Genomic DNA, 26,273 nt, shown 5'->3' with positions numbered 1-26,273 from the left:
AATCACATGTGTAAATAAATAAAAAGGTCACCACAATGAAAAATTTTAACAACTGGAAAAGTCTGAAAGCAAACAGAAAAGATATCACACATCTGCTTTTTTTTCTGGTTCTGGAAAGCACATATCTGAAAACCACGTTTTATTCAAACAAACACTTATATAACATCAACTGGATACAAGGCACTATGGGGAATGCAAAGACGCCAGGCAATGAGGGAAATATGTAGATGAATAAAATCCAGACTTTGCAAACTGGCAGGAGAAATAAAACATGAATGCAAAACCACACAGAATATACTAAAGCAGGAAAAAAAAAAAGGAGAGAGACAGAGAGAGAAGTACTGAAGGGAAGAGCTTCCTTTTGGCTGAAGAATAATGAAAAGCTACAAAGAGGTGGTAGTGTGGGATTATAAAAGCAAAAAGGGGGAGGTTATTTCCCAAATAGCATACACAAACGCTATAAAAAAAAATGAATAAAAGCAGGATCAAGAAGAAGGAGTAGGCCAATTAGACTAAGAACAGGGTAGATATGTGTAAAAAAAAAAAAAGTCACAGAATAAATTTGCAAAGACAGGCTGATTATGGGAGGTCTTTAATTTTTTCATTTCCCCTTCATAAAACCTTGGAAGTTTCATAGAATAAGATCTAAACTTTCTTTCTTTCTTTCTTTCTTTTTTTTTAAGATTTATTTATTTATTTGACAGACAGAGATCACAAGGAGTCAGAGAGGCAGGCAGAGAAAGTGGGGGGAGCAGACTGCCTGCTGAGCAGAGAGCCCAACGCGGGGCTTGATCCCAGGACCCCGAGACGGTGACCCGAGCAGAAGGCAGAGGCCCAACCAACTGAGCCACCCAGGCGCCCAGATCTAAACTTATTAAGAGTACTAATAACTACTTTAGTTATGTTCTATTAACTATGGTTTTCAACCTTAGATACACTATTAAATCAACCACTTGTGTGTATGTATCATACAGGGCATTTAAAATACTGATGCCAACGTCTCACCCCTAGAGGTAGTGACTTAATTGTTCTGGCGTGGAGCCCGGGCATCAAAATTTTGAAAAGCTCTCCTAAGTGATTTTAGCATTTAGATAAGCTTTAAGACCAATGCCTTATATAATTAACTAATGTTTAGAATCAGGAAAGATTTACCTGTTTGAAAATTACTTTGGAGCTAACTCCTGAATAAGAAGAAAGCTAGACCTTAATAAGGAAGAAGAGGATGCATCATGTCTCATTCGTCCTAATGCTTTAATCTGCTTTGACTTTCTGGCGGGCTGACCCCTCCTTCCCTCCACCATTCTCCTCCCTTCTGGCCAGGCTTACAATCCAGACTTAAAAGAGATGGAATTCTGTATGGACCTGACTGACACTCAGTGGCAAGGACCAACACACCAGAAGAGAAACAGCGGTTTTATCCAATATGCTAGATTCAATAAAAGGCATTGAGAAAAGGCACTCGCTGGTGGGGTTACTTCCAAAGGAAATAAAACCCATGTACAGCCCTTATTTTCTTAGGTTTCATTCTTGTTATCTTTGAGTATTGTATGAACATTATCTTAGCTGGGTAAGATCTGAATATATTCTCCCCATCATGCTGCTTGTCAATTTTATTCAAAAACATGAAAGAAACTGAAAAGCAATCCCAATAGTCCCATGTTTATGTTTAGTACGTCAGCTACAACACAGAATCAAGAACTCTGATCTTAAGAGATAGGATCCAAAGGTCATTAAGAGACATGTAGACAAAACTATAAAGGTTCACCTAACTGTGCTGTTATGTCCAGAGAGCAGAGGGAAAGGACAATTTCAACACATGTTTTCTACCAAGCAAAATTGTAAGTTATTCAGACTTTATTCAACTTCTTTCCTTTTGACTAAAGAAGGTTATTATCCTCCTCCTCTCGGAAAATAGGATAATTGTGATTGCACAGTGATGGGCAAAAGTGAGTAATGAAGAGATGTCAGCAAAGATGGGAGCCAGGGACCCAGGGAGCAGCCCCTCCTGTCCACAGTGACAAGCAGGATGATGCACGTGGTAGTCAAGAAAAGAAGAAAGCCGCAAGGCGCAATGAAGCACAGAAAAGTTCACATGCTGGCCTGAACAAGCCATTAACTATGTTGGTTCAGTTGTTGGTATTATCTGGAGCCAGACAAGATGCATCTGCCCGGTCATACTTATCATATAGAGTATAAAATCAGCCAAATGAGGACCTGTAAAAATTGGGGGTATCTATTACATGGTGAGCTGGTGGGAGCCGAGTGGAAAGGGCTAGGTGTGCAGGGCGTGGCTTTAATCTCCATCTTAGGTGTCCAGCTACTATTGTGTTTTAAGTGTCTCCTGGAGTTAGCCACTTCCCACTGTTCCCAGGATTACCATTTAAAAAGCTGCCATTTTCTGTGGGGATTTGGGGGGTAGGAAAGGAATAAATGAGACAAGATGGGATCGGGAGGGAGACAAACCATAAGAGACTCTTAATCTCACAAAACAATCTGAGGTTTGCGGGGGGTGGGGGAGCGGGGTTGGGAGAGGGGGGTGGGGTTATGGACATTGGGGAGGGTATGTGCTATGGTGAGTGCTGTGAAGTGTGTAAGCCTGATGATTCACAGACCTGTACCCCTGGGGCTAATAATACATTATATGTTAATGAAAAAAATTTTTTAAAAAAGCTGCCATTTTCTCCATGAAGGAAATAACGTCAGGATAGAGGAAGACAAAGAAAGGCAAAGTGCTGATTTCAGCACAAGAATATTTCAAATGCTGAAAACTGAGCAGAATTTTCCTAAAGGTGTATAGCTGATACCCATGTCCAAATGGTGGCATGGTTAGTGGTATGCAAGCCATAGTGGTTTGGTTCCCCTAGTCCCCAATCTAAATCATAGTAGTTCTAGTTATTAAATGGCACTGAGAATAATACTAACATTTGGCTACTGCCAAAGAGTGGCTACTTTATTGTCTCTGAAGTAGGGCTGAATTGGGCTTGGTTCAGGTTGTGTCCTTGCAGTGTTAATCAAGTAAATGGATGGAAAGCAATGATTTCATGGTGACTTACAGTAATTTACAGGTTAAAGGGATTTCATCACAGATACGTGATCTCTGAGACAGAGCCAGGTTGAGCCAAAAGTTTAAGCTCAGTCAACCTACAGCTCTAGTTCAGCTAGATACCAAAAGGAAACAGCCTTATCCAATGGCAATATACTACAATAACAGAAATACAGAAGGAGAACTCATGAGTAAGGTTCTAGAAGGCAACAAACCCACCTGACTCCAAGAAGTCTTTTATAAGAGTATCCAAATGAGATGGCCACTAAATAGACCAAAAGGGAAAAAAAAAAATCCCATCATGGTCACAATGGCCGATCTTGGTTAGCCCCTTTCAGGTACAGACCTCTGACCAGTCCAAAATAGACATACTTTCTTCTAAACCTATGGTGCTGAGTATCTGAAGACATTCTCTTAATTAGGGGTGCAGATCTTAAGCTCAGAAATTTCTCTGCTTCTATCTAGAGTTACTACCTTTTTCATGTGATGCTTTTCAGAATGTATTTAATTAAAGGGAATCTAAAGGAATGCTTCCGGTCATAGAGCTTAATGACAGTTCTATTATTCAGAAGTCAAAATAGAATGATATAAAAATAGTTTACAGCAATTCCCATGACAAACGATGAAACTGAGACCAAAATCCTACTGGGGTCAAAAACATCGTTCTGTGTTTCTTCTATCAGGGTTTTAGATTTTAGAAGGCACACACCATCATTTAGGTAAAAATGTAATTTTCAGCTGTCTGGCTACAAACATTAATTTGATCTTCAAAAAGCTATTCAGAAAAGCATCATAAAATATAACTAATTAAATTGGTGAAAAGAATCTGTAACCATGCAAAAGCTATTAAAACTAATGGCTAAGAATGGACTTGATATGGAATAGCAGGAGTTGAGATCATATAAAATCATCCAAAGCCTCCTTGGCTTATTAGAAAAAAAGGCTTGTATCAACAGAAAAGTAGGGGGATGTAAAAGAATACTTCCTGAGATGGGACAGGGAAAGAATGTGTCACTACCGGTCTCTGGTCTGAAAGAATCCCATGATGAATATAGTAAAAGTCCACAGGAGAAGCTATGCATCCTGTTTCATTTTCTTTTGCAATACTTACTACCTGACTCTTTAGTTGTCATCTCTCTTTCCTCTACTAGAACACAAGCTTGCAAGGGCTATTCACAACTATATTCCCAGTACACAGAATAAAATCTGATATAGAATCAGCACTCGAATATTGATTCAGTGAATGAATGTTCTATTAACCATACAAGCAGAGACACTGGCAATATTACTTCTCAGGGAGGTAATTTGGAAATGAATCATTTTATTGGAGAAAATTATCACAAAATGGACAGAAGTCTGATGAAACCGTTTCATCAACTGGCCTAGCGCATTGTATTGGCCCTGACATTTCTAACACACAGGAACAGAACCAGTTAGGGAAAAAAGGGACCCAACCCCCAGCCCAAGTCCTTTTTAGAGAAGAAATGTATTATTGTCTGAACAGTTCTGACAGCAAGTCTTCCACAGCAGAATGCCCTGCGCATCATTTACCGGCTCTGAAAGCACTAGTGTTTTGTATCACAGCTCACTGACAAACAGATGAGAAGATTTGATGATATGATTTCATGGCTCTACTTACAAGAGGGTAAGATGAACAATCTTGCTCCTTTTGTTGCAAGATAGATGTATGAACTTATCCAGTCCTTCTTTTCACGAATGAATACACTTCTAGACTTTCTCAAATGTTCCTATGCCTCCTAGTGGCAAGCCAGCCCAAACTCATATACCCAGAGCACCCAGGAGGTACAGTGAGAAGAGGCAGAGGGCAAACAAGCTTTGTGTTCTGGCTTAAGCATTCATGCACTTTTATAGTCTAAGCCTTAACACAGCAGTGTTTCGTCGGTGTTGACTTTGCTTACCATCACGTAAGAATGACACTGCAAGACGGATGAGCCAAATTTATTCTGCAGCTACAAATGCCTCCTGCACTTTGCTGTGCACTCCAGACACTGTGTACCCCATCTGAGCAGGACCAATGTGAAGTGAGACTGGACTCTATTCTAGAAGACGACAATAACAAACTGGAGGAATCTCAGGAGAGTCCGGGGTTCAAATCTTGATTCTGAGACTTCCTTGCTATGCCACCTTCAGTTTCCTGTTTTGAAATGGGGCCCAATATAATTTCCCTGCAGAATTATTTTGGGGATTAGAAATTATAAAAGTTCTAAGCACAGGAAACTGGAACAGCAATAGAAACTCAGTATTGGGTAATTATTCCCCAAAACTGTCTGAAAAAAAGACAGTGGTACAGAAGCCACACTGAAGAATTTACCAGGCAAAACTGGGCTATAATTCACAAACATTTCTTCCAACACCACCAACTCTAAAACTTAAGCTCTTTAATCACTACAAATCTTTTCCAGAGGAAGAAACAGGAAGATGCAAAACAAGTACGTAGTAGTTTAGTCCTATGGGCTAAAAAAAAAACTAAGATTATCACTAAAATAGTATCTGACTTAAAACTTCTGAAAAGTAAAAATAAAAATCTGCAAGAAAAGGGTGGGAGGGTGCACTTATCATGACGAATACTGAGAAATGCAGAGAATTGCTGGATCACTATATTGTACACCTGACATTAACACTGTACGTTAATTATACTGGGGGAAAAAACAAATAGAGTGGGAGGATTTGAAAAACATACACTGCATTTAGGACAAGGCAGTTTCTCCTCTAGCCCACACTATTCCAGCTGGGCACACTGAAAGGACATTTTTCTGGCTGGAAAACCTCTGTCAGCAAAGAGAAAGGGCACTCTGGATAATGCTTCCTTTCCAGTCTGGATGTACAATAGCACCATTTATCTAAATAGAATAATGCACAGCACCTTGGATGAGCAAAAGGCTATAATTTAGCCAAGGCCTCTGCTGACAGCCTGAAAGTAAAGGTGACCAAAAAAAAAAAAAAAAAAAAAAAAAAAATCAAGATTCAATTATTACTTTAGTGAAATCTCACAGATGTCAGACTTACTAGGAAATGGTCTATCTTTACAACATGTATGCAGGAGTCATACACATGGGCCTCAGGTCACCTCCCACACTACACCAAACCAGGATCTGCACTGTCAGAAAAGTCACACTACCCAGAATGAGCACTTTCTCAGATTCCATATCAGAGGCAACAAAAGACCCACACAACACTTCTGAAACCAAGAAACAAAAAGACTGAAGCAACTTTTGTAAGCCTACATTTAGAGAGTACAACTGTCCTGCTTCACATGTACATTTACATCAACCATGTAAATTTCACTACATTCAATCTACGTCAAAGTGACAGTTAAGTTTAGAGTAACAGAAGGAGGAAAATATCCACAGAGTTCAAGCAAAAGAGAATACACTAAGGCAGGTAGAAACTAAAAACAGGGATATTTCAGTAAGGAGACTTTTGAAAAGAATATGGAAAAAATCCATTTTGATTTGAGTCCTGTGATGAAAAAGCATTCCATTTTTAAAATTTGAATCTCTTCCTAAATCAATGATTTTCAAAGGTGCCTGCCTTTGATAAGTAAGAATCAACTAGGAAGCATGGAGTATGTGTGTTTTCTTTACATCACACCAATATCTCTCTCCACTCGCTTTTCTTCATTTAAAAATCACAGCTCTGTGGGTCACTATTATTGATGGAAGAAGGATGGAGTCTTCAGGTATGTTGTGGCAAATAATAATAATGATAAAGTAAATAAATTAACAGATAAGTACTTCCTTAATGACAATTCTAGAAAAAGCCTCAATTCACTAAATCTCAAAATTTTACAACAGTGAAAGAAGGTAAATAAGATCTAATGTAAGGATCACCAGAATATGAAAAGAGAAGAAGAATAACTCCCTAGTGAATTTTCAAGTTTTAAGACGAAAGTACAGAGGGGCAACTGGGTGGTTTGTCGGTTAAGCGTTCAACTCTTGATTTTGGCTCAGGTCAAAATCAAAATCAAAGGATTGTGAGATTGAGTCCCACGTTGGGCTCTGCACTGAGCACGGAGCCTGCTTGGGATTCTCTCTCTCCCTCTGCCCCTCCTCCCCACCCTAAGCACATACTCTTAAAAAAAAAAACAAAACAAAAAAAAAAAAACACAAAAAAACAGAAGAACAGGTAACAATCTAAAATACAAAAAATAATTTTCAGTCTCCAATTATACAAAGTGAGCAAAGGTGAAAAGAACCCTGGGAATGAGCAACTACATCTAAATTGGTCAAATTCAACTTTTGGTCAATTTCTGGTAGGCTGGACTACCTCACTGCAAAATATAATAAAAATGTCCTGGGGAGACGGGGAAGGAACCGAGGTAGTCAGAGAGGCCTGTTTTTGTAGGAGGTACTGAAGAGGCTCACCAGAGTATAATTCTTCAGTAGAAATCATTGCCTTGGCTTAGAGATGAATTTTTAACATCTCTACTGAACTCCATTTGGAACTTCCTTTGGCTCAATGTTCTGAACCTTGGATGCAAAATTAAAATAACCTGGCTATCTTTCCAAAATATCAATGTCTAGGTCCTGTCTCCCAGAAAATTCCTGTTTAACTGCTCTGGGATTGGGCCCAAACACTGATAGCTTGTTTTTCTGTGTGTGTGTGTGTTTTTAAGATTTATTTATTAGGGAGAGAGAGAGAGTGTGTGTGTGTATGTGTGTGTGAGAGAGAGAGAGAGAGTGTGTGTGTACACGAGTGGGGATAGGGGTAGGGGGAGAGGGAAAGGGAGAAAATCTCAAGCTGACTTCCCAGTGAGTGTGGAGCCTAGACGCAGGGGTCCACCTCATGACCCTGAGATCTTGACCTGTGCCAAAACCAAGATTCAGACGCTTAACTGACTGAGCCACCCAGGTGCCCTGATAGCTTTTTTTTTTTTTTTAAACTATGGTACTAATGTGGAACTAACTATGCAGCTGGAGCTGAGAACCCCAAAAGCTTAAATAAAAGGTCTGTAGCTGCCATACTTCATTAGCAGCACGCCACCGACCCCTGTGGGTAGGTTCCCTTAGACAGCAATGATAAAAGCAGCAGTGACCACACAGAGACCTTGCTGCCCGCCCTTCTGAAGTGAACACTGCGGTAACCTGAGTGCTCCGTGACAGGTGAGCATGTAACTCTAACCCAGGCCAAATCTTACATCGGGGTCTGGGTGAAAAGCTACCACTCCCAGCAACACTATTCTTCCTAGAGAGTAAAAGGAGGACCTTTCCTTCTTTTATTACTATCCAAAAATAATTTTAGGAGTTTCTTGCCCTCCCTCAATTTGGGGCAGAAGAGAACCCCTCTTTCTAGGTGTGTGTTTACTGCTAAGTCAAGAGAAAAAGGCATCTGGGTTTACCAACAGCTACGGGTCAAGTACCACACTGAAGCGGTCCCAGAAATTGTACGGTTTTATGCAAAATATGGCCCATGGAGCCGGGAGCTTGTTAGAAATGCAGACTCCTCGGTCTCACCTCACACCAACTAAATCAGAATCTGCCTTACACAAGTTCTCCAGGAGATATATAGGATTTATACAGACTTACATTATAGTTTGAGAAGCACTGCCGTAAGGAAAAGATTCACTCAAGAAACAGCACTATCTATACAGATTAAGTAAAAACTCTGAGGACTACTTCCCTCTTTAGATAATTTACAAAACAACAATAAAAACATTTTAAAACGGCACAGTCTACAGCTGCCTTGGAAACTCACCTTCCGTGCAGCCAGATTTAGGCTTTCCTTGTGATGTTCTCTTAAAAGGATCTTAGTTCTCTGAGTGAGTATATATTTAACTCCGTACAGATCCAAAGCAAAAAGCGCCTTTACTCATTTTGATATCTGAGATATATTTGTACCATAGAATAAGCTGAAAACTGTATGACTTTCTAGGGCTGTAACACCAAGTATACCATTTTGAATCCTGAAGTCAGGAAGAGGTAAAATACAGAGTTACATCGGAACATTACTGGGCCTCCATAGCAAAAAGGCTGTGTGATATTTACAAATCCAAATGGGAAAACAACGTACTCCCCACCCCCAAAAGAACATCCTTAACAAAAAGAAAGAAATAAAAAGGCCCATGTGTGACTCTGGCTACCACAACCTAAAAACGTAACATTTTTTTTTCCTATTTGAAGTAGCACTTATGGGAATTTTAACAGATGAGTAGATAGTTAAACAAAATATAAGGAAGAAAACTCATGGACGTTAAGGGCCAGCAATTGCTAATACAAAGCCACATGAAAATATCATGTCCCTTTCCTTCCATGCTAAAGTGGGTCAAGAAATAAGAGCGTAAAATCCAGACAACATTAAAATACAGGGCCTCTTTCTTCCCTCCCTCCTTCAAGCTTAATTTCTTTGTCATTCTTAGGTTCATGTTGTCAGCCACCAAGTAAATTAATAAATAGGGTTGTTAAGGCATAAACTTGAGTTGAGGAGGATGTAACATTTAACTTGTGGGTGATGTGTCAACAGAACAGGAAGAGCTATTTCAAAGGTTACGTGGAATGTCTGGGAGAATCCATTAAAATTTCAGTATTCACTTTTTAGTCTCCTGAGAGACTCCACAGATCCTTCTGAGTCTACAGGGAGGCTATGTAGCCATGCAGAATGATCATATGAGGAAACTATTCTTATATAATTGGTCAAATCCACTCATTAAATATATGAATATAAAAAGCAGATGCTTCCATTCCCAGTAAAGATAATAAGTGCTACCTGCATCCCTATGAGCTGGTGTCTAGGGCTTGGTTAGTGTACAGACTCCAAAAGCAGTGACTTTCCATTAGTAAAATGCACAATCCACAGAGATATGACTGTAACCCTATTTTCTTAGACCCTCTGCCAGCCAAGAATTAAATGTACCTGTATTGGCTGGCATAAATCCCAGACATAATGCTCCTCCTAACACAGAAAAGGCTGGTGTGTGTAGCAGAAAGTGAGGCTGTTTCATTTATGTAATCTCTGAGAACATATACTTTCCTATCTATGGCATGTCTTCCAATTTCTGATGTTGGGAGGTAAGTTTGTTGGCGTCTTTGCAGACAAACATGTACAAGTGTCTAGCTAAAAGAGCTCCTCTAATTCCACCACAATTGGTTTGTAGAGAGCCATGTGATGTGACATATATATATATACACATACAGATACGTGTGTGTGTGCGTGTGTATATATATACACACACACAAATAAATAAAACTTATACATAAGTTATTTTTCTGGCCTTCTCTACACAGATGGAAGGTCATCCTTAATATTTCTCATTTATCTTGTACAGCAACGAAAACTAATTTTAGTTCCTATTGGTGGCACATATTCACAGATACTCTGGACTTTGGAGCCTTTTATTATTAGAATCCTGGAAGCTAATTAAATTGGAAGTATGGGTAGGAGGAAGAAGGGGGACAAATAGAACCAATCAAGCAGTACTCCCCAACTGTAATAAAGGTTCATTTTTTACACAAATGGTTCATAGGGCTGCCTTAAAACCCTTCAGAATTGGGGCATAAATCAATAAAATATAAAAAAGGCAAAGATTTGAAAGCCTCAAGATAGGATGATCTCTATGAGGTCATTTAAATGCTGTTCAGGGTCGAAGGAATTATAGGGGCTATCCAGAGTTAAGAAGCAAGAGGAATAAGCAGCTCTGGAAAGAACACTAAATATTAAGATTGCTGAACAATAGGTTGGCTAAATATCAAAAGTTCTATTTAGAGGCAGGACAACAAAACAATCCTGCACAGTTGCAAACATGCCCCATAACAATTACTTAATTGACAATATCAATTAATTCCAGGAAGACAAAAAATCCTGTCCTTTATCACAGGACATTGTTCTGCTCATCAAGGAAAGGTCTAGTTCTAAAAAGCTGAATAATCTAAAGCTCTTTAGCTATAAAGAATTTAAAATCACCGAAAGAAAGAAGGAAGAAAGATACTTACCAGACTATCTAGTCCTCCTCCCAAGAGATCCACTGCTCCCATCTGCATGGAGGACACCTGTGGCACATTGACTGGGGGACCGAGGTCAAGGTTTAAAAGGTCTCCTAGAAGGTCACCTTGAGAGGGGATGACCTGAGGCTGTTCCAGGTTCGTGGCAGTGGTGGTGCCAACAGGGCTGTCACCTGCATCAGTGCTGCAGTGACACACACAAGGAGGGAGAAAGGAAAAGTCAGTTTTATCCAGAACATAATAACAAGGAGTAAGTGAATATCAGGTCTTTAAGACACAGGAGGAGAGGGGCGTCTGGGCGGCTCAGTGGGTTAAAGCCTCTGCCTTCAGCTCAGGTCATGATCTCAGGGTCCTGGGATCAAGCCCCGTGTTGGGCTCTTTGCTCAGTGGGGAGCCTGCTTCCCTTCCTCTCTCTCTCTCTGCCTGCCTCTCTGCCTACTTGTGATCTCTGTCTCTCTAATAAATAAATAAAATCTTAAAAAAGACACAGGAGAGAAAACAAAAACAAAAAAATAAAACTTACTTTTTAGCAGTATTATTTTTTAAAAGATTTTATTTTTAAATAATCTCTATACCCAATGTGGGGCTCAAACTCACAACACCGAAATGAAGAGTTGTATGCTCTACCGACTGAGCCAGCCAGGCCCCTCAAAAAAATTATTTCATAATCATCTGCTGATGAACAGGAAGAGATGACAGCAATTCTTATTTTTATCAAAATATGGGTGCTAAAATGAAAATAAATGTATACTATATAGACTCAGCAGTCAATTTTAACTGAGCACCTAAACTATGATGGAGCACCCTAATGAGAACCTTAGGGCCATATTTTTTAAAAAGGAAATGTATTTCCTGTCCTCAAATAACTTAAACAACAACAAAAAGCAGCATTTACAAAATGACTGCAAAGCACATTCACTGTGTAATACAATAGCAGAAATGAGTACTATAGGAGTGTCTGCATACTGACAGGATATAGCTGAGAAACAGAACCAGTCAGGTAGAGCTGATTCTAAAAGCTTCTGAGACTGGTTTTATGACCAGATTTTGAAGAACAGCACAGCTATGAGGAAATAACAGGGAGAGACTTTCCCTAAAGGAACGGATGGTTTGTGCCAAGGCACAGAAATGAACAACATGACATCAGGGGTGGTGAAAAATTTATATCGGCAGGAACAGAAACTGGGATTAAGATTTTGGGAAAGAGAAGATGATGGGCGCCTGGGTGGGTCAGTCGTTAAGCATCTGCCTTCAGCTCATGATCCCAGGGTCCTGGGATTGAGCCCTGCATTGAGCTCCCTGCTCAGCGGGAAGCCTGCTTCTCCCTCTCCCACTGCCCCTCCCTGTGTTCCCTCTCTCGCTGTGTCTCTATCAAATAAATAAAATCTTTGAAAAGAGAAGATGCGAGAGAGAAAACTGAAAACTAGCCTGGGAAGTTAATTTTTATGATAGGCAATGCAGAATCACTTTGATTTGTTGAACCAAGAACTAAAAATAACATTACAAAAACATTACTCTAGCAGCTGTGTGTCAAATGGACTGAAGTTCGAAGAATGAGTATGGAGATCGGCAAAGAGTAAGCTAAACTGCTACTGCCACCGCACATAAAAAGTGGTGAGTTCCAAGAGATAACAGATGTTGTAGGGTCAACTGGGCAGCTGCGTGAGGAAAAAAATGAGCCTTGGCTCTTGTACCTCACAAAATAAAAATTAAAGACACAAAGCCAACGTAAGTGTGAAGGGAAAAACCTAGGAGAGTACCTTGATGGCCTTGGAGAAGACAAAAGTTTCTACAGAAAACACTAGGTATTAAAGGAAAAAAATGATTATCCGGACTTCACTGAAACTGAGAGCATCGTTCAATTATTATATAAAGAATTCCTACAATGAAAAAGAGAACCCATTAAAAAGTAAGGAGAAGGAGGGGCACCTGGGTGGCTCAGTGGGTTAAAGCCTCTGCCTTCAGCTCAGGTCATGATCCCGGAGTCCTGGGATCGAGCCCCACATCGGGCTATCTGCTCAGCAGGGAGCCTGCTTCCCTTCCTCTCTCTCTGCCTGCCTCTCTGCCTACTTGTGATCTCTCTCTCTGTCAAATAAAAAAAAAAAATAAAAAAAAAAAATAAGGAGAAGATCTGGCATGTCACAAAACGGGATCTACTAGCAGTATATATACCTGAAGAGGGACTTAAGCCGTCTCTACTCAACAGGAAAATGCAAATGAAAACTAGAGCAAGACCCCATCACGTATTGCCAGGATGGCAAAAATGGACAGGACTGACAACCCCAAGTGCCCACCAGCATGTGGATCACCTAGAACTCATAGACTGCTGGACGTGCACACTGGTACAATCTCTTGGGAAAACTGGCAGCGTCTCCTATAGCTACATATACATCTATTCTGTGACCCAGCAATTCCATTCCTAGTTGTATACACAAGAGAAGTAAGTATGTAAGTCTAAGACATACACAAGAATATTCATAGCAGCTTTATCCGTTAAGAGCCCCAAACTGAAAGCAATGCAAAGGTACATCAACAGAAGACAGAAGTAAATTGTGGTATAGTCAGGCAATGGAATACTATACACCAATAAAAAGAAACAGAATTGATTTATATTGTGTTCAAGAAGAAGCAAAACTATAGTGACAGAAGTCAAAACAATGGGGGCGCCTGGATGCTCAGTGGGTTAAGCCTCTGCCCTCAGCTCAGGTCATGGTCTCAGGGTCCTGGGATCAAGTCCTGCACCAGGCTCTCTGCTCAGCGGGGAGCCTGCTTCCCTGCCTACTTGTGATCTCTCTCTCTCTCTGTCAAATAAATAAATAAAATCTTTAAACAAATAAATAAAAGAGGTCAAAACAATGGTTATCTTTGGAGAGTGGGTATTAACAGCAAAGGGGCATGAATAATCTTCTAGGGTGCTACAAATATTTGATCAATGCAGTTATGATTGTATATATATGGAAAAACCTACTGAGCTATACACTAAAGGTTAGTGCACTATTAAGATTATTATAAATGATATATCAATTTAAAAAGTGGAGGAGGGAAGGTAGAACGGAAAATCCTACAAAGAAAATTCTACATTCAGATGGTTTCACTGTGAATTCTTCCAAACATTTAAGAACAAAGTAAAACCAATCTTAGATAATAATTTTAAAAGAGAAGAGAGAATGACAATTAAGAAAATCCCATGGTAAACTTCCAGGAAATAACTGCATAATTGTCACCAAAGCAATATTTTTAAAAGGTGAGGTTTTGCTAAAGTAGACAACTATTTACCATCCCCTGCCCAAAGCAGCTGACAAGTTTTAGTAAGCGAGAGCCAACTAAAAACCACCTTTTCTTTTCCAAGTGATTTTAAAAGATTTAGTTAAGTAAGCATTTTTAGATCTCTAGAAGAGGCAGAATAAAGTTTTATAGTGTAACTGTATTTCATGTCAGAGGCACAGCACTTTTTTTTTTTAAGATTTTATTTATTTATCTGACAGAGAGAGACACAGCGAGAGAGGGAACACAAGCAGGGGGAATGGGAGAGGGAGAAACAGGCTTCCCACAGAGCAGGGAGCCCGATTCGGGGCTCCATCCCAGGACCCTGGGGTCATGACCTGAGCCCAAGGCAGACACTTAAAGACTGAGCCCCCAGGTGCCCTGGCATAGCACTTCTTAACTAAATGCTGCAGAACAGAGGTAGGTATTGTCAGTACTATTATGGATACACCATTTGCATCATCCTATTTATTTCAAAAGGGATTTTTATGCATTTGTGTTTCCCTTAAAAAGACAATACAAGTACATGGGGTGCCTGGGTGGCTCAGTGGGTTAAAGCCTCTGCCTTCGGCTCAGGTCATGATCTCAGGGTCCTGGGATCAAGCCCTGCTCAGCAGGGCTCTCTGCTCAGCAGGGAGCCTGCTCTCCCCCCCACTTTTTTTTAAAGATTTATTTATTTATTTGACAGAGAGAGATCACAAGTAGGCAGAGAGGCAGGAAGAGAGAGAGGAGGAAGCAGGCTCCCTGCGGAGCAGAGAGCCCGATGCGGGGCTAGATCCCAGGTACCTGGGATCATGACCTGAGCCGAAGGCAGAGGCTTTAACCCACTGAGCCACCCAGGCGCCCCCCCCGCCCCGCCATTTGCCTCCCGCTCTGCCTACTTGTGATCTCTGTCAAATAAATAAATAAAATCTTAAAAAAAAAAAAAAAAAAAAGACAATACAAGTACAAATGCACACACACACAAAGATTATCTAAAAAGGAACCACATAAGGGACTGTGAAGGTAACAAATTATAAAAAGACTATTTTTTTTTTAAAGATTTTATTTATTTATTTGACAGACAGAGATCACAAGTAGGCAGAGAAGCAGGCAGAGAGAGAGGAGGAAGCAGGCTCCCCACTGAGCAGAGAGCCCGACGCGGGGCTCGATCCCAGGACCCTGGGATCATGACCCGAGCCGAAAGCAGAGGCTTTAACCCACCGAGCCACCCAGGCGCCCCTATAAAAAGACTATTAATCAGATAAAGACCTTATGTAAGAGACTGTTTCTTTTTAGTTTAAATACTGGTCCTTTTCTTGTGTTCTAGAATGGGCTGTTTTTATTTGTTGATTTCGTTAGCTTCCCCCCTCTGAGGATCAAAAGTTATCATGAGAAAGGTAATATAAATGGCCTATAAATATGGTTACAGAGGCAAGTTAAAAAGAAAATCGGTACTCGGTGCCTGGGTGGCTCAGTGGGTTAAAGCCTCTGCCTTCAGCTCAGGTCATGATTCCAGGGTCCTGGGATCAAGACCCACATCGGGCTCTCTGATCAACAGGGAGACTGCTTCCTCCTTTCTCTCTGCCTGCCTCTCTGCCTACTTGTGATCTCTGTCTGTCAGATAAATAAATAAAATCTTTAAAAAAGAAAAAAAAAGGAAAGAACGAAAATCGGTACTTATTACCCAAACTTAAGAGACTGAGAGATGATGTACTTAGAAGTCAAATGTCACATCTAGAAGGTCAAGTATGCTTGTCTACAGGAGAAACACCCTACCGTTACAAGGCCTAATCCTTATGAAGCCACAACTTCCTCTGGGTGAAAATCACAGCAAATGCCCTAAAACCAGAGAGTCAACTCAAGTGAAGACCAATGAATATCAATAAACATTTGCTTGGACATTTTCCTTTCCAGCCTGTCTATCTATTTACTTATTTATGATTTTATTTATTTGTCAGAGAGAGATAGAGAGCACAGTGGGGGAGCAGCAAAGGGAGAGGGAGAAGCAGGCTCCCCGTTAAGCAGGGAGCCCAATGAGGTCCTTGATCCCAGGACCCTGGGATCATGACCTGAGCCAAAGGCAGATGCTTAACCGACTGAGCCATTCAGGCATCCCATGTCCTTTCCTTTTTATTTTATTTTAAAATTTTTTATTTATTTACTTTACAGAAAGAGACACAGTGAGAGAGGGAACACAAACGGGGGAGTGGGAGAGGGCTTCCCACGGAGCAGGGAGCCCAATGTAGAACTCGAACCCAGGATCCTGAGACCATGACCGACCTGAAGGTAGATGCTTAACAACTAGGCCACCCAGGTGCCCCTGTCCTCTCCTTTTTAAATATGTCCTTTCTCTTTTTTAAATGAGTCTGACTAAAGATTTAGCAATTTTATTGATCTGTTCAAAGAACCAGCTCCTGGTTTCCTTAATCTGTTCTATTATTTTTTTGGTCTCTATTTATTTCTACTCTAATCTTTACTATTTCCTTCCTTCTACCAGCTTTGTGCTTTGTTCTTTCTCTAGTTCCTTTAGGTATAAGATAAGGTTGCGATTTTACTTGCTTCCTGAGTTGGCCCCAGGAAGGTACTGTTGTAATCTTCCCTCTTAGAACAGCACTGCTGCATCCCAATTCTGTCTAAATGCTCTAATCAGAAAACACAGGGTGACTGAATGGATAAAAAAGCAAGAGCCACCTATATGCTGCCCACAAGAGACTCACTTCAGACCTAAAGACACATGCAGACTGAAAATGAAGGGATGGAAACACATTAACCATGCAAATGGAAGCAAAAAGACAGGGTAGTAATACTTACACTGGACAAAACAGACCTTAAAACAAAGACTGTAAGGAGACAAAGATGGACACCACCTCATGAAGGAAACAATCTAACAAGAGAATACAACAATTATAAATATTAATGCACCCCACATGGGAGCACCTAAATACAAACTAATAATAGACATTACGGAAGAAATTGACAGTAGTTCAATAATAGCAGGGGACAGCAACCTATTTACATCAGTGGATATATCATCCGCACAGAAAACCAATAAGGAAGCAGCGGCTTTGAATGACACATAGGACCAGATGTTTTTTTAACAGATATATTCAGAACATTCCATCCAAAAACAGAATACACATTTTTGTGTGTATTCCAAGTGCACATGGAATATTCTCCAAAATAGATCACATCTTAGGTCACAAAACAAGTCTCATAAATTCAAAAAGTCTGAAATCATATAATGTATATGACCACATGATGACCACATGACCACAATGATATAAAACTAGAAATCAACCACAAGAAAAATTCTGAGAGAAGAACATAAATACATGGGGGCTGAACAAAATGCTCCTAAACAATGAATGAGTCAACCACGAAATCAAAGAAATAAAAAAATACATGAAGACAAATGAAAATGAAAACATAACTGTCCAAAGTCTTTGGGATGCAGTAAAGGTATTCTAAGAAGGAAGGTAAAAGCAATATAGGCTTACCTCAAAGAGCAAGAAAAATCTCACACCTAATCTTAATCCTAAATCTTAAATCTTAAATCTCACACCTTAAAGAGATTAAAAAAAGAACAAAGCCCAAAGCCAGGAGAAGGAAGGAATCTAGGTGGTTTTTATAAAACAATCCTGCAAATATTATTTCATTTTTAGCTTTATAGCACAAAAGGCCTATCTGCTAATGTTATCCATAAGCTTCAACCAAAGTTACACTAAAGGTAGGGGCACCTGGATGGCTTGGTCGGTTAAGGTGGTAACTTCAACTCAGGTCATGATCTCAGGTTCCTGGAATCCAGCTCCATGTTGGGCTCCTTGCTCAGCAAGGAGTCTGCTTCTCCCTTTGCTATCCCTTCCTGCTGCCCCTGCCACTTATGCTCTCTCTCTCAAATAAATAAAAAAAATCTTAAAAAAGAAAGAAAGAAAGAAAGAAAGAAAGAAAGAAAGAAAGAAAGAAAAGCTGAGGGTACATAAAAGATTTCTTCTCAATTTTCAGCCCTGACAAGATCTCGACCCTCAGCTACAGATTTAAGCAACTCTCAACTTTATCAGTTTAGAAGGTCTTCACCATTTTCTAAAGCCATTATCTTATCTACTCCCACATTAGAACACAGAGGGCCTTTCACCTATTATGTTTGTGGTCACTGCTATTCAGATGGAGCCCCTAGGGCAGTACAGCAGGTTTGTAAAATGCACAGCAAGTTCTTTCGTAGACTATAAAAGCATGAGGAACGCCAACTCTGTCTAGAGAGTTACTTCTCACTCAAAACCTAGTTCGGGGCGCCTGGGTGGCTCAGTGGGTTAAGCCTCTGCCTTAACCCCGTCGGTTAAGTCTCAGATCATGATCTCAGGGTCCTGGGATCAAGCCCCACATCAGGCTCTCTGCTCAGCAGGGAGCCTGCTTCCCCCTCTCTCTGCCTGCCTCTTTGCCTACTTGTGATCTCTGTCAGATAAATCTTTAAAAACAAAACAAAACAAAAAAACCCACCTAGTTCACATGCTTACCTCCCGTGATGTATTGGCAAGTGTTTGCGATGGATTCCATGACTTCCTTCCACAAAAGCATTGGGAGGCTTATGGTACACGGAAGCCAAAGATCCAATATGGCAGATCAGCTCATCCAGCAGAGTTGGCTCGATAAGATCTGTCTCCTCAGAGATCAGTGGCTTCTCAGACAAGACTACTTCTTTGGCTGTGACAGGGTCCGTTGAGAGTAGGCGCCAATAAATATAGCCCCGGTCTCGAAGGTCAGGATTATCAGAATCCTAATGAAAGGTAAGGGCAAGAAGGTTTAAATGGAACTTTTCTCCATACAGAAACCCATCCTGCTTGACTTTTTATCTAGGCAATGCTTATAAAGAGTTGGTTGTTCGGATATTTAAACTCAGGTGCCTAGGTGGCTCAGTCAGTTAAGCATCTGCCTTCGGTTTAGGTCATGATCCCAGAGACCCAGGATCCAGCTCCCTGGATTAGCTCCCTGCTCAGCTGGGAAGCCTGCTTCTCTCCCTTCTCCTCTGCACCTCCCACCCCAATTGAGCTCTCTCTCACTCTCAAATAAATACATAAAACCTTAAAAAAAATAGTTAAACTCAACTTTGTTTTAACACAGTCATAATTCTATAATCTCTAATGCTTCAAAGAATTTAAATATAAATTGAGATGGGTTAGTCCTAAAACCGAAATTCAAGGGAAGTTGGGAAAAGGAAAACAGAAGTTTAATCTGGTAAAAATTAATTCCTTGAGAAGGCCTTGGAACATAAAAATAACGTTTTTTAACTGCTATAAATATTAGCAGGATTACTCATGAAATATACCTCACAAATATTTCACCTGTACCTTCTTTCCTCATTCAAGGATTTACTAAGTATCTCCTGTGGTCGAGACACTAGGCTTTGGAAGTAAAGGACGACAACACACAGTGCCTGCCTTTGACACGCTCCGAGTACTAATTATTACAATACAGAATGGGAAGTACTATTCTCTAAACCAATAAAAAATTGTCAAAGACAGCATGGAACTGAGTGCTTCCCAAAGGAGTGACATTTTGTGGGGGGAGGAGGGACAGAAGGAGAAGGAGAGAATTTTTTTTTTTTTTTAAGATTTTATTATTCGAGAGAGAGCACAAGCAAGAGGAGGGGTAAAGGGTGAGGAACAAGCAGACTTCATGCTGAGTGAGGAGCCAGACATGGGGCTTAATCCCAGAACCCTGAGATCATGACCCCAGCGAAGTCAGACACTTAACCGACCGAGCCACCCAGGCATCTCCACAAAGGGGTGACATCTTAATCTGTTTTTTTTCTGTAGTAGTTTTAAAATAATTTTATACATACTCATGGCTAAGAAAAAAAAATTACCAATGCCACATCACAATTAGAAATTTGTAATATAAAAATAAGTCTCTGAGGCTCCTGGCTGGCTCAGTTGGTAGAGTTAACAACTTTTGTTCTGGGGGTCATGAGTTCAAGCCCTACATTGGATGGAGAGATTACTTAAACATAAAATCTTTAGGGGTGCCTGGGTGGCTCAGTGGGTTAAGCCTCTGCTTTCGGCTCATGTCATGATCCAGGATCCTGGGATCAAGCCCCGCATCAGGCTCTGCTCAGCAGGGAGGCTGCTTCACCCCCTCTCTCTCTGCCTACCTCTCGGCCTACTTGTGATCTCTCTCTGTCAAATTAAAAAATAGAATCTTTAAAAAAAATTAAAAAAACTTTAACAAACAGGGGCGCCTGGGTGGCTCAGTTGGTTAAACATCTGCCTTCAGCTCTGGTCATGATCCCAGAGTCTTGGGATTGAACCCCACATTGGGCTCTCTGCTCAGTGGGGAAGACTGCTTTTTCCTTTCCCTCTGCCCCTCTCCCTGGCTCAAGCTCTCCCGCTCTCTATCCTACTCTGTCAAATAAACAAATAAAATATTTTTAAAAATAAATAAAAAAATAAAATAAATAAAAATTTTAAGTCTTCCCAAACTTCCAAACCTTCCCCACTTTAACGTTCCAGTGTGGTATGTATCCTTCCAGAAAGCTCCTCAGCATACATATATTCATTTTATACAAAACTAGTTTCACATTATATTTACTGCGCTGAAAGGTACTTTCCACATTAGCACATACACCTGCAATTTTCCCTATATATACAGCAATGCATTATCACTAAGGCCTTTTAATGGACATTTAGATTCCTGCCTCTTTCTCCCTCCCTCCTGCCATTCATTCATTCACTCATTCATTCATGTGATCATTACAGAGTGGAAATAAATATCCTGGTATCTACCTCTCAGAGTATGTGTATATGGTGGCATGTATGCCCATGCTGTTCCACTGCCACAATAGTAAGTCCCTGTTGCAGTTATCTGTATTTAAAACGCTACAAAAATATTTTCTTCAAAATTGGGCCAATCTGAGTGCTTCCATGTGAGTTGCTAAGTAAGCAGATGAACTGGTTTATGATTTAGCCACGTAAGGCACTTAGCATTCATCTTAATACAAGCAGTGAACCCAATGGTTTTGACTACATGGTTTTACATGTTTTTTTTCAGTTGTATATTATTTAATTTGCATCCACAGTGGATTACTGGCTTAAAAAAAAAAAAGCATAAAGAATACCAAGATACGGCAAGTTAGTTAATAGAGTATCAAAACTGTAAACATAACTTAAGATAATCTTTAACACATACATAGGTAGCATCACTGGAACAGAAGTGCATATATATATATCATACATACACACCATATCAAAATGTTTGTAGTATTTGAAATGCCAGAGTTAAAAAAAGGAAACAGTGATAGTACCCAATTTAAATGATTTTGTTTTGTTTTTGAGGAGTCAGGTAATTCATTTATAAATAGCAGCCTGAAACCTCCTCAGATTTTCATTTGGAAACAAACTTTGAAGATTATAAAATATAAATAAACTGATTTTTTAATAGCATAGAATACGAGTTTCTCAAAATAACAGGCCAGGAAAGCAATCCTACCCCAGCTTTTGTTGATACATAAATTAAAAGTTAAATCTTAATTTATATATTCAATCTCCAAAGCATACCATTTGAAATTCATAAACTAATTATGCTTTTTATTATATAATTAAAATGAATAATGCACCTCATTGACTGGGAAATTCAGTCTTCTGTCTTTACAAATTAGTAATACTGTTGAGGTATTAAACTTTAAAATACAATTTAATAATATATTGATTAAAATACTTTTTTACTTCAAATTATTTATTTCCTCCATTAAACACATACTTAACCAAATGGCAAAAAGAAAAAATTCCTGTGGGGATTTACAAAATTATGTACATCTACAAAAAAAAGTTTGAGGCCTTCTCCTCCCCCAACAAATTCAAAACACTGCAATAGGGCAAAATGCTGCGTACAGAATCATTGGATTAAAGGGTAAACAGACTGAGGGGTGCCTAGGTGGCTCAGTCAGTTAAGTCTGACTCTTTTTATTTTTATTTTTTAAAGACTTTATTTATTTGAGAAAGATAGAGAGGGCAAGCACGAGTCGGAGGTGAGGGGAAAGGCAGAGTAAGAAGCAGACACTCCACTGGGCAGGAAGCCTGATAAAGGGCTGGATCCCAGGACCCCGAGGATCACGACCTGAACTGAAGGCAGACGCTTAACAGACTGAGCCACCCAGGCGTCCCCAGTTCAATCTGACTCTTGATTTTGGTTTAGGTCATGATCACAGGATCATGAGATTGAGTCTCATGTTGGGCTCTGTGCTGGGCATGGAGCCTGCTTGAGATTCTCTTTCTCCCTTTCCCTCTGGCCCCCTACCACATGCTCTCTCTCAAAAAAAATAAGTAAGAAATAAAGGATATACACACTGTAAATCTTAATAGACACAGACTTTAAAAATCAGGCCCAGTTAAGGACTTGGGACATGAAAATAGAAACTTTTTATGATTTTAGGGTGCCATAATGTATTTGGTGACTCAGAAAATGTGGTTTTAGATCTGTTTTTCTGCTAGCCCCAGAGTTCCTTGCCAGGATCTGGGGCGGGGAGTGGGGGGAGTCCATTTCTAAACATCTGAGAGCTTCCAAAATAATTCTTCTCAGGCAAGCTCTAAAAGAACAATTCTTACACTGGACTGTGAGTCAGCATTAGCACACACCAGGAAAGGCCACTCAGTGGCAGATTCTAGGGCCACAGCACAGAGTTTCATTCATTATGTCAGGAGCAGGCCCAGGAACTGACACTTGCAACAAGCAGCACAGGTGATTTTGATGATGGTGGTTTTCTAGTTCACAGAGAGAGAAGTCTTCATCTTAATTTTTCTTTCATACACTATACAGGGTAATTACTAAAGTCTGGACACTTCTGTGTATATTCTTAACTAACTCCTCTCTAACTACCAAAGCAAAGAAGACAAATCTTTAAAATGAAGTTTTGGATTCAAGGGTTCATTTTCTTTCCCCTAATAATATTTCTAATTATACCACCACTTTATTTAAAATTAGAAGCATAAATATTTCACATATACTTTACTGAATTCTCAGCACAGGTAAAAAATAGTATTAATTAACTCTACTGTAGAGATGGGAGAAGAGCAATATTAGAAAGAAATGTGCTCAGTCACGTCCTGAACCAGAGATGTGGCAGAAACAGAATCCCATCACCCAATTCAAATTAACACAACTTAGCAGATCACACTGCCCTCAATTTAAATTGGTACCAGCCAAAAGTACTAGGTTCAGCAGCTCTTCCTGCCCATGGGTCTTGTCCCTGTGCTTTAGTAAAACCACCCTTTTGCACCGGGGGGTGTGTGTGTGTGGGGTGTGTGTGTGGGTGTGTGTGTGTGTATTAGGTTATTATTCCACAAACTTGAGGGGGGAAAAAAGGAGACAAAACTTCCAGTGGAAATTATATATATGCACAATAGTAATAATTACATATATATGCATAATATATAAACGTGCTTGTTATTCTTTGCTAACTCTTCAGATCTCATTAACTGGACAGAAAAGGCAGGGCTAGGGAAACTGCTTAGTAATTATTTATAACCAAGTATGAAATAATCATTCACAATGATCTTAAAACTACTAAGTTCACTTATATGTATGGGTAATGCACAAGAGTGCTTTAAGCAGGGAAAAGAAGGGAATGCGTAGTCTCAAAGTCATCCCTGACCTTCAGACTGGAGAAGCAGCACAGCAGAGTAGAGAAGGGCAAAGACGCTGAAGCCAGGCTTCCAGGATTTGAGTCCTAGCTCTGCCCCATACTAACAGGGCCCATGTCCTAGTTTCCTCATGTATAAAATAGGAATAATACCAGGGCGCCTGGGTGGCTCAGATGGTTAAGGTTCTGCTTCCAGCTCAGGTTGTGATCCCAGGCTCCTGGGACCAGAGCCCCATGTTGGGCTCCCTGCTAGGCAGGGAATCTGCTTTTCCCTCTCCCTCTGCCCCTCCCCCTGCTCATGGTCTCTCTATCGGTCTGTCGCAAATGAATAAATAAAATTAAAAAAAAAAAAAAAAAAAGAATACAACAGTAGCAACCCTTACGGAAATTAAGTTAATATGTAAAGTGCTTACTAGAATGCCTGGCACATAGTAAGCACAATACAAATGGTTATTATTAAAGATTCTACACTAGTCCTTGTACAAAAAGGCTATAATCAGGAATGTCTGATGGTTTACTTATACCCTGCCCTGTCCTAGAAAAGGACTTAGCAGGGGCGCCTGGGTGGCTCAGTGGGTTAAGACGCTGCCTTCGGCTCAGGTCATGATCTCAGGGTCCTGGAATCGAGTCCCGCATCGGGCTCTCTGCTCAGCAGGGAGCCTGCTTCCCTCTCTCTATCTGCCTGCCTCTCTGTCCTTGTGATCTCTGTCAAATAAATAAATAAAATCTTAAAAAAAAAAAAAAGAAAAGGACTTAGCAAAGCTTACAAAAATGCATCTAAGGCTAGAGAGCCTAAATCAAACTAAAAACAGAAAAATGCATGCCACAATGACCTACACATTTTCTACAGGAGATCCCTAAATTTGATTCTAAGGTTTCCAATACAAACAAGAAACCTAGTCAGGTAAGCTATTCAGATGGGTGGTTAACTACATACCAATGCTGAGGAGAATCCAAAAGTGGTTAGGAGTTTGATGGGACCTCACAGAGAAAAAAACATATACATGGAATAACAAATAACTTTGACAACAGATCCAAAGAGAACAGTTTTTCGTGATAACCCCTACTACAAGGTGACAGTATCCATACAGTTTAATAAATGAAATTCTATTAGGGGCCAGGTAAAATGCAATCTAGCTAGCCAGCCCTCTAATAATTTGGCTTGATTCAGTGGTGAATTTCGACTATCAGTAAGAACAGAGTCCTTATATCCTTTAAGCAATCCTCCCCAAACACTTTATCTCAGCCAAGTTTTGACAAATACTGGGGGATGACAAGACTGAGGTTTGAACTCTTGAAAAGAATCCAAAATATAGCTCTCTGATGATGCCTTTTAAATACAGACCCATAAGACTTAAATAGGAGATGGGAGATAGGGCTGAAAACTTGTGAATTACAAGGGGAACCTATCAAGGACAGTTGCTTGATTATAGGACTATCCCTACCTGCAGATGAGCAGAGAGAAAGGCCCAGATTCTCTTTCGAAACTTGTTTTAAATTCATCTTAACACTGATCCAAACGAATGGTCAAGGGTCTAAGACTAGGAAGTCTAGAATACTCCCTTCAACACAGGTAATATTAAATAACCACTGCCTTGATGGTTATAGAAACTGCTTTGCTTCAGGCAAAGGAAGATGCTTAAAAGGGAAGTTTAAAAAAAAAAAAAAACCACTTCAAAGAACTCTAACAAATACATTCTAAAAGATGTAAAATTAGTAACAGGAAAGATGACAAGTTAGAACTAGGCAAAGTATTGTGAAAGGATTTTAAATTCTGATAAAATACCACTATAAAGAGATGAATAAGAAAAATGATAAACTGAGTATCTGACTCAGATCTATATAGACACACACCTGAACTTCTGACAGCCTGCTACACCCAGCCTGTTCATAAATTCAATTAAGAACATAACTAAATTATGATGAATTGATGATTACTATTCTAGTTACATTAGATAAAAAAAAAATATTTTGAAAAAAAATACATATATATATTTTGATCTCGGTGGATCTAAAACGATGACCTGATCTCTATGGCCAGCTGCCACATTCCTGAAATCAGAACTCATCCTAGGGAGGACCAAAAATATCCAATAATTAAGGAGGCAGCATAAGTACTTTAAAATTCTTTAAAGAGACAGGCAATCAACTCTAGAAGGTAGAGCAATACCTGAGACCTTCGTCAAGGCATTTACCAGCATGGTACTTTGATTTGAATCTAAAATTAAGTCCCCCAAAAGGAAAGAGAATCAAGTGAATCACCCAGTATCGTTGAGACTCAATGTCATTTTCACATAGTAGGTCCTTCATTGACAGTAAAAAAAATCTAAGTTCAATTTTCATTAACTATGATAAAAACTGGCAAAGCCATAGAACTAGCTATAATTCAGTGGTATAAGAG

At 39.8% G+C, this 26,273-nt stretch overlaps 1 protein-coding gene across 2 annotated transcripts in view; it reads right to left on the bottom strand.

The window, feature by feature from the left end:
• LOC111151383 (adaptor related protein complex 2 beta 1 subunit) overlaps positions 1–26,273 on the bottom strand; it is a 129,835-nt gene that overhangs the window by 50,772 nt on the left and 52,790 nt on the right. For both annotated transcript variants that reach the window (XM_022509370.1, XM_022509371.1), the window contains exons 13-14: positions 18,756–19,015; positions 10,990–11,182 (exon numbers count right to left, since the gene is read on the bottom strand). In XM_022509370.1, coding sequence (XP_022365078.1) covers positions 10,990–11,182; positions 18,756–19,015 — 453 coding nt within the window. The remainder of the gene's footprint in view (positions 1–10,989; positions 11,183–18,755; positions 19,016–26,273) is intronic.

This window comes from Enhydra lutris, unplaced genomic scaffold, assembly GCF_002288905.1.
Source record: "Enhydra lutris kenyoni isolate GAN:26980312 unplaced genomic scaffold, ASM228890v2 scaffoldscaffold26, whole genome shotgun sequence".
Lineage (NCBI taxonomy): Eukaryota > Metazoa > Chordata > Mammalia > Carnivora > Mustelidae > Enhydra > Enhydra lutris.
Note: the sequence above shows the minus strand (reverse complement) of the source record. Positions and strands in the feature narration are given on the sequence as shown.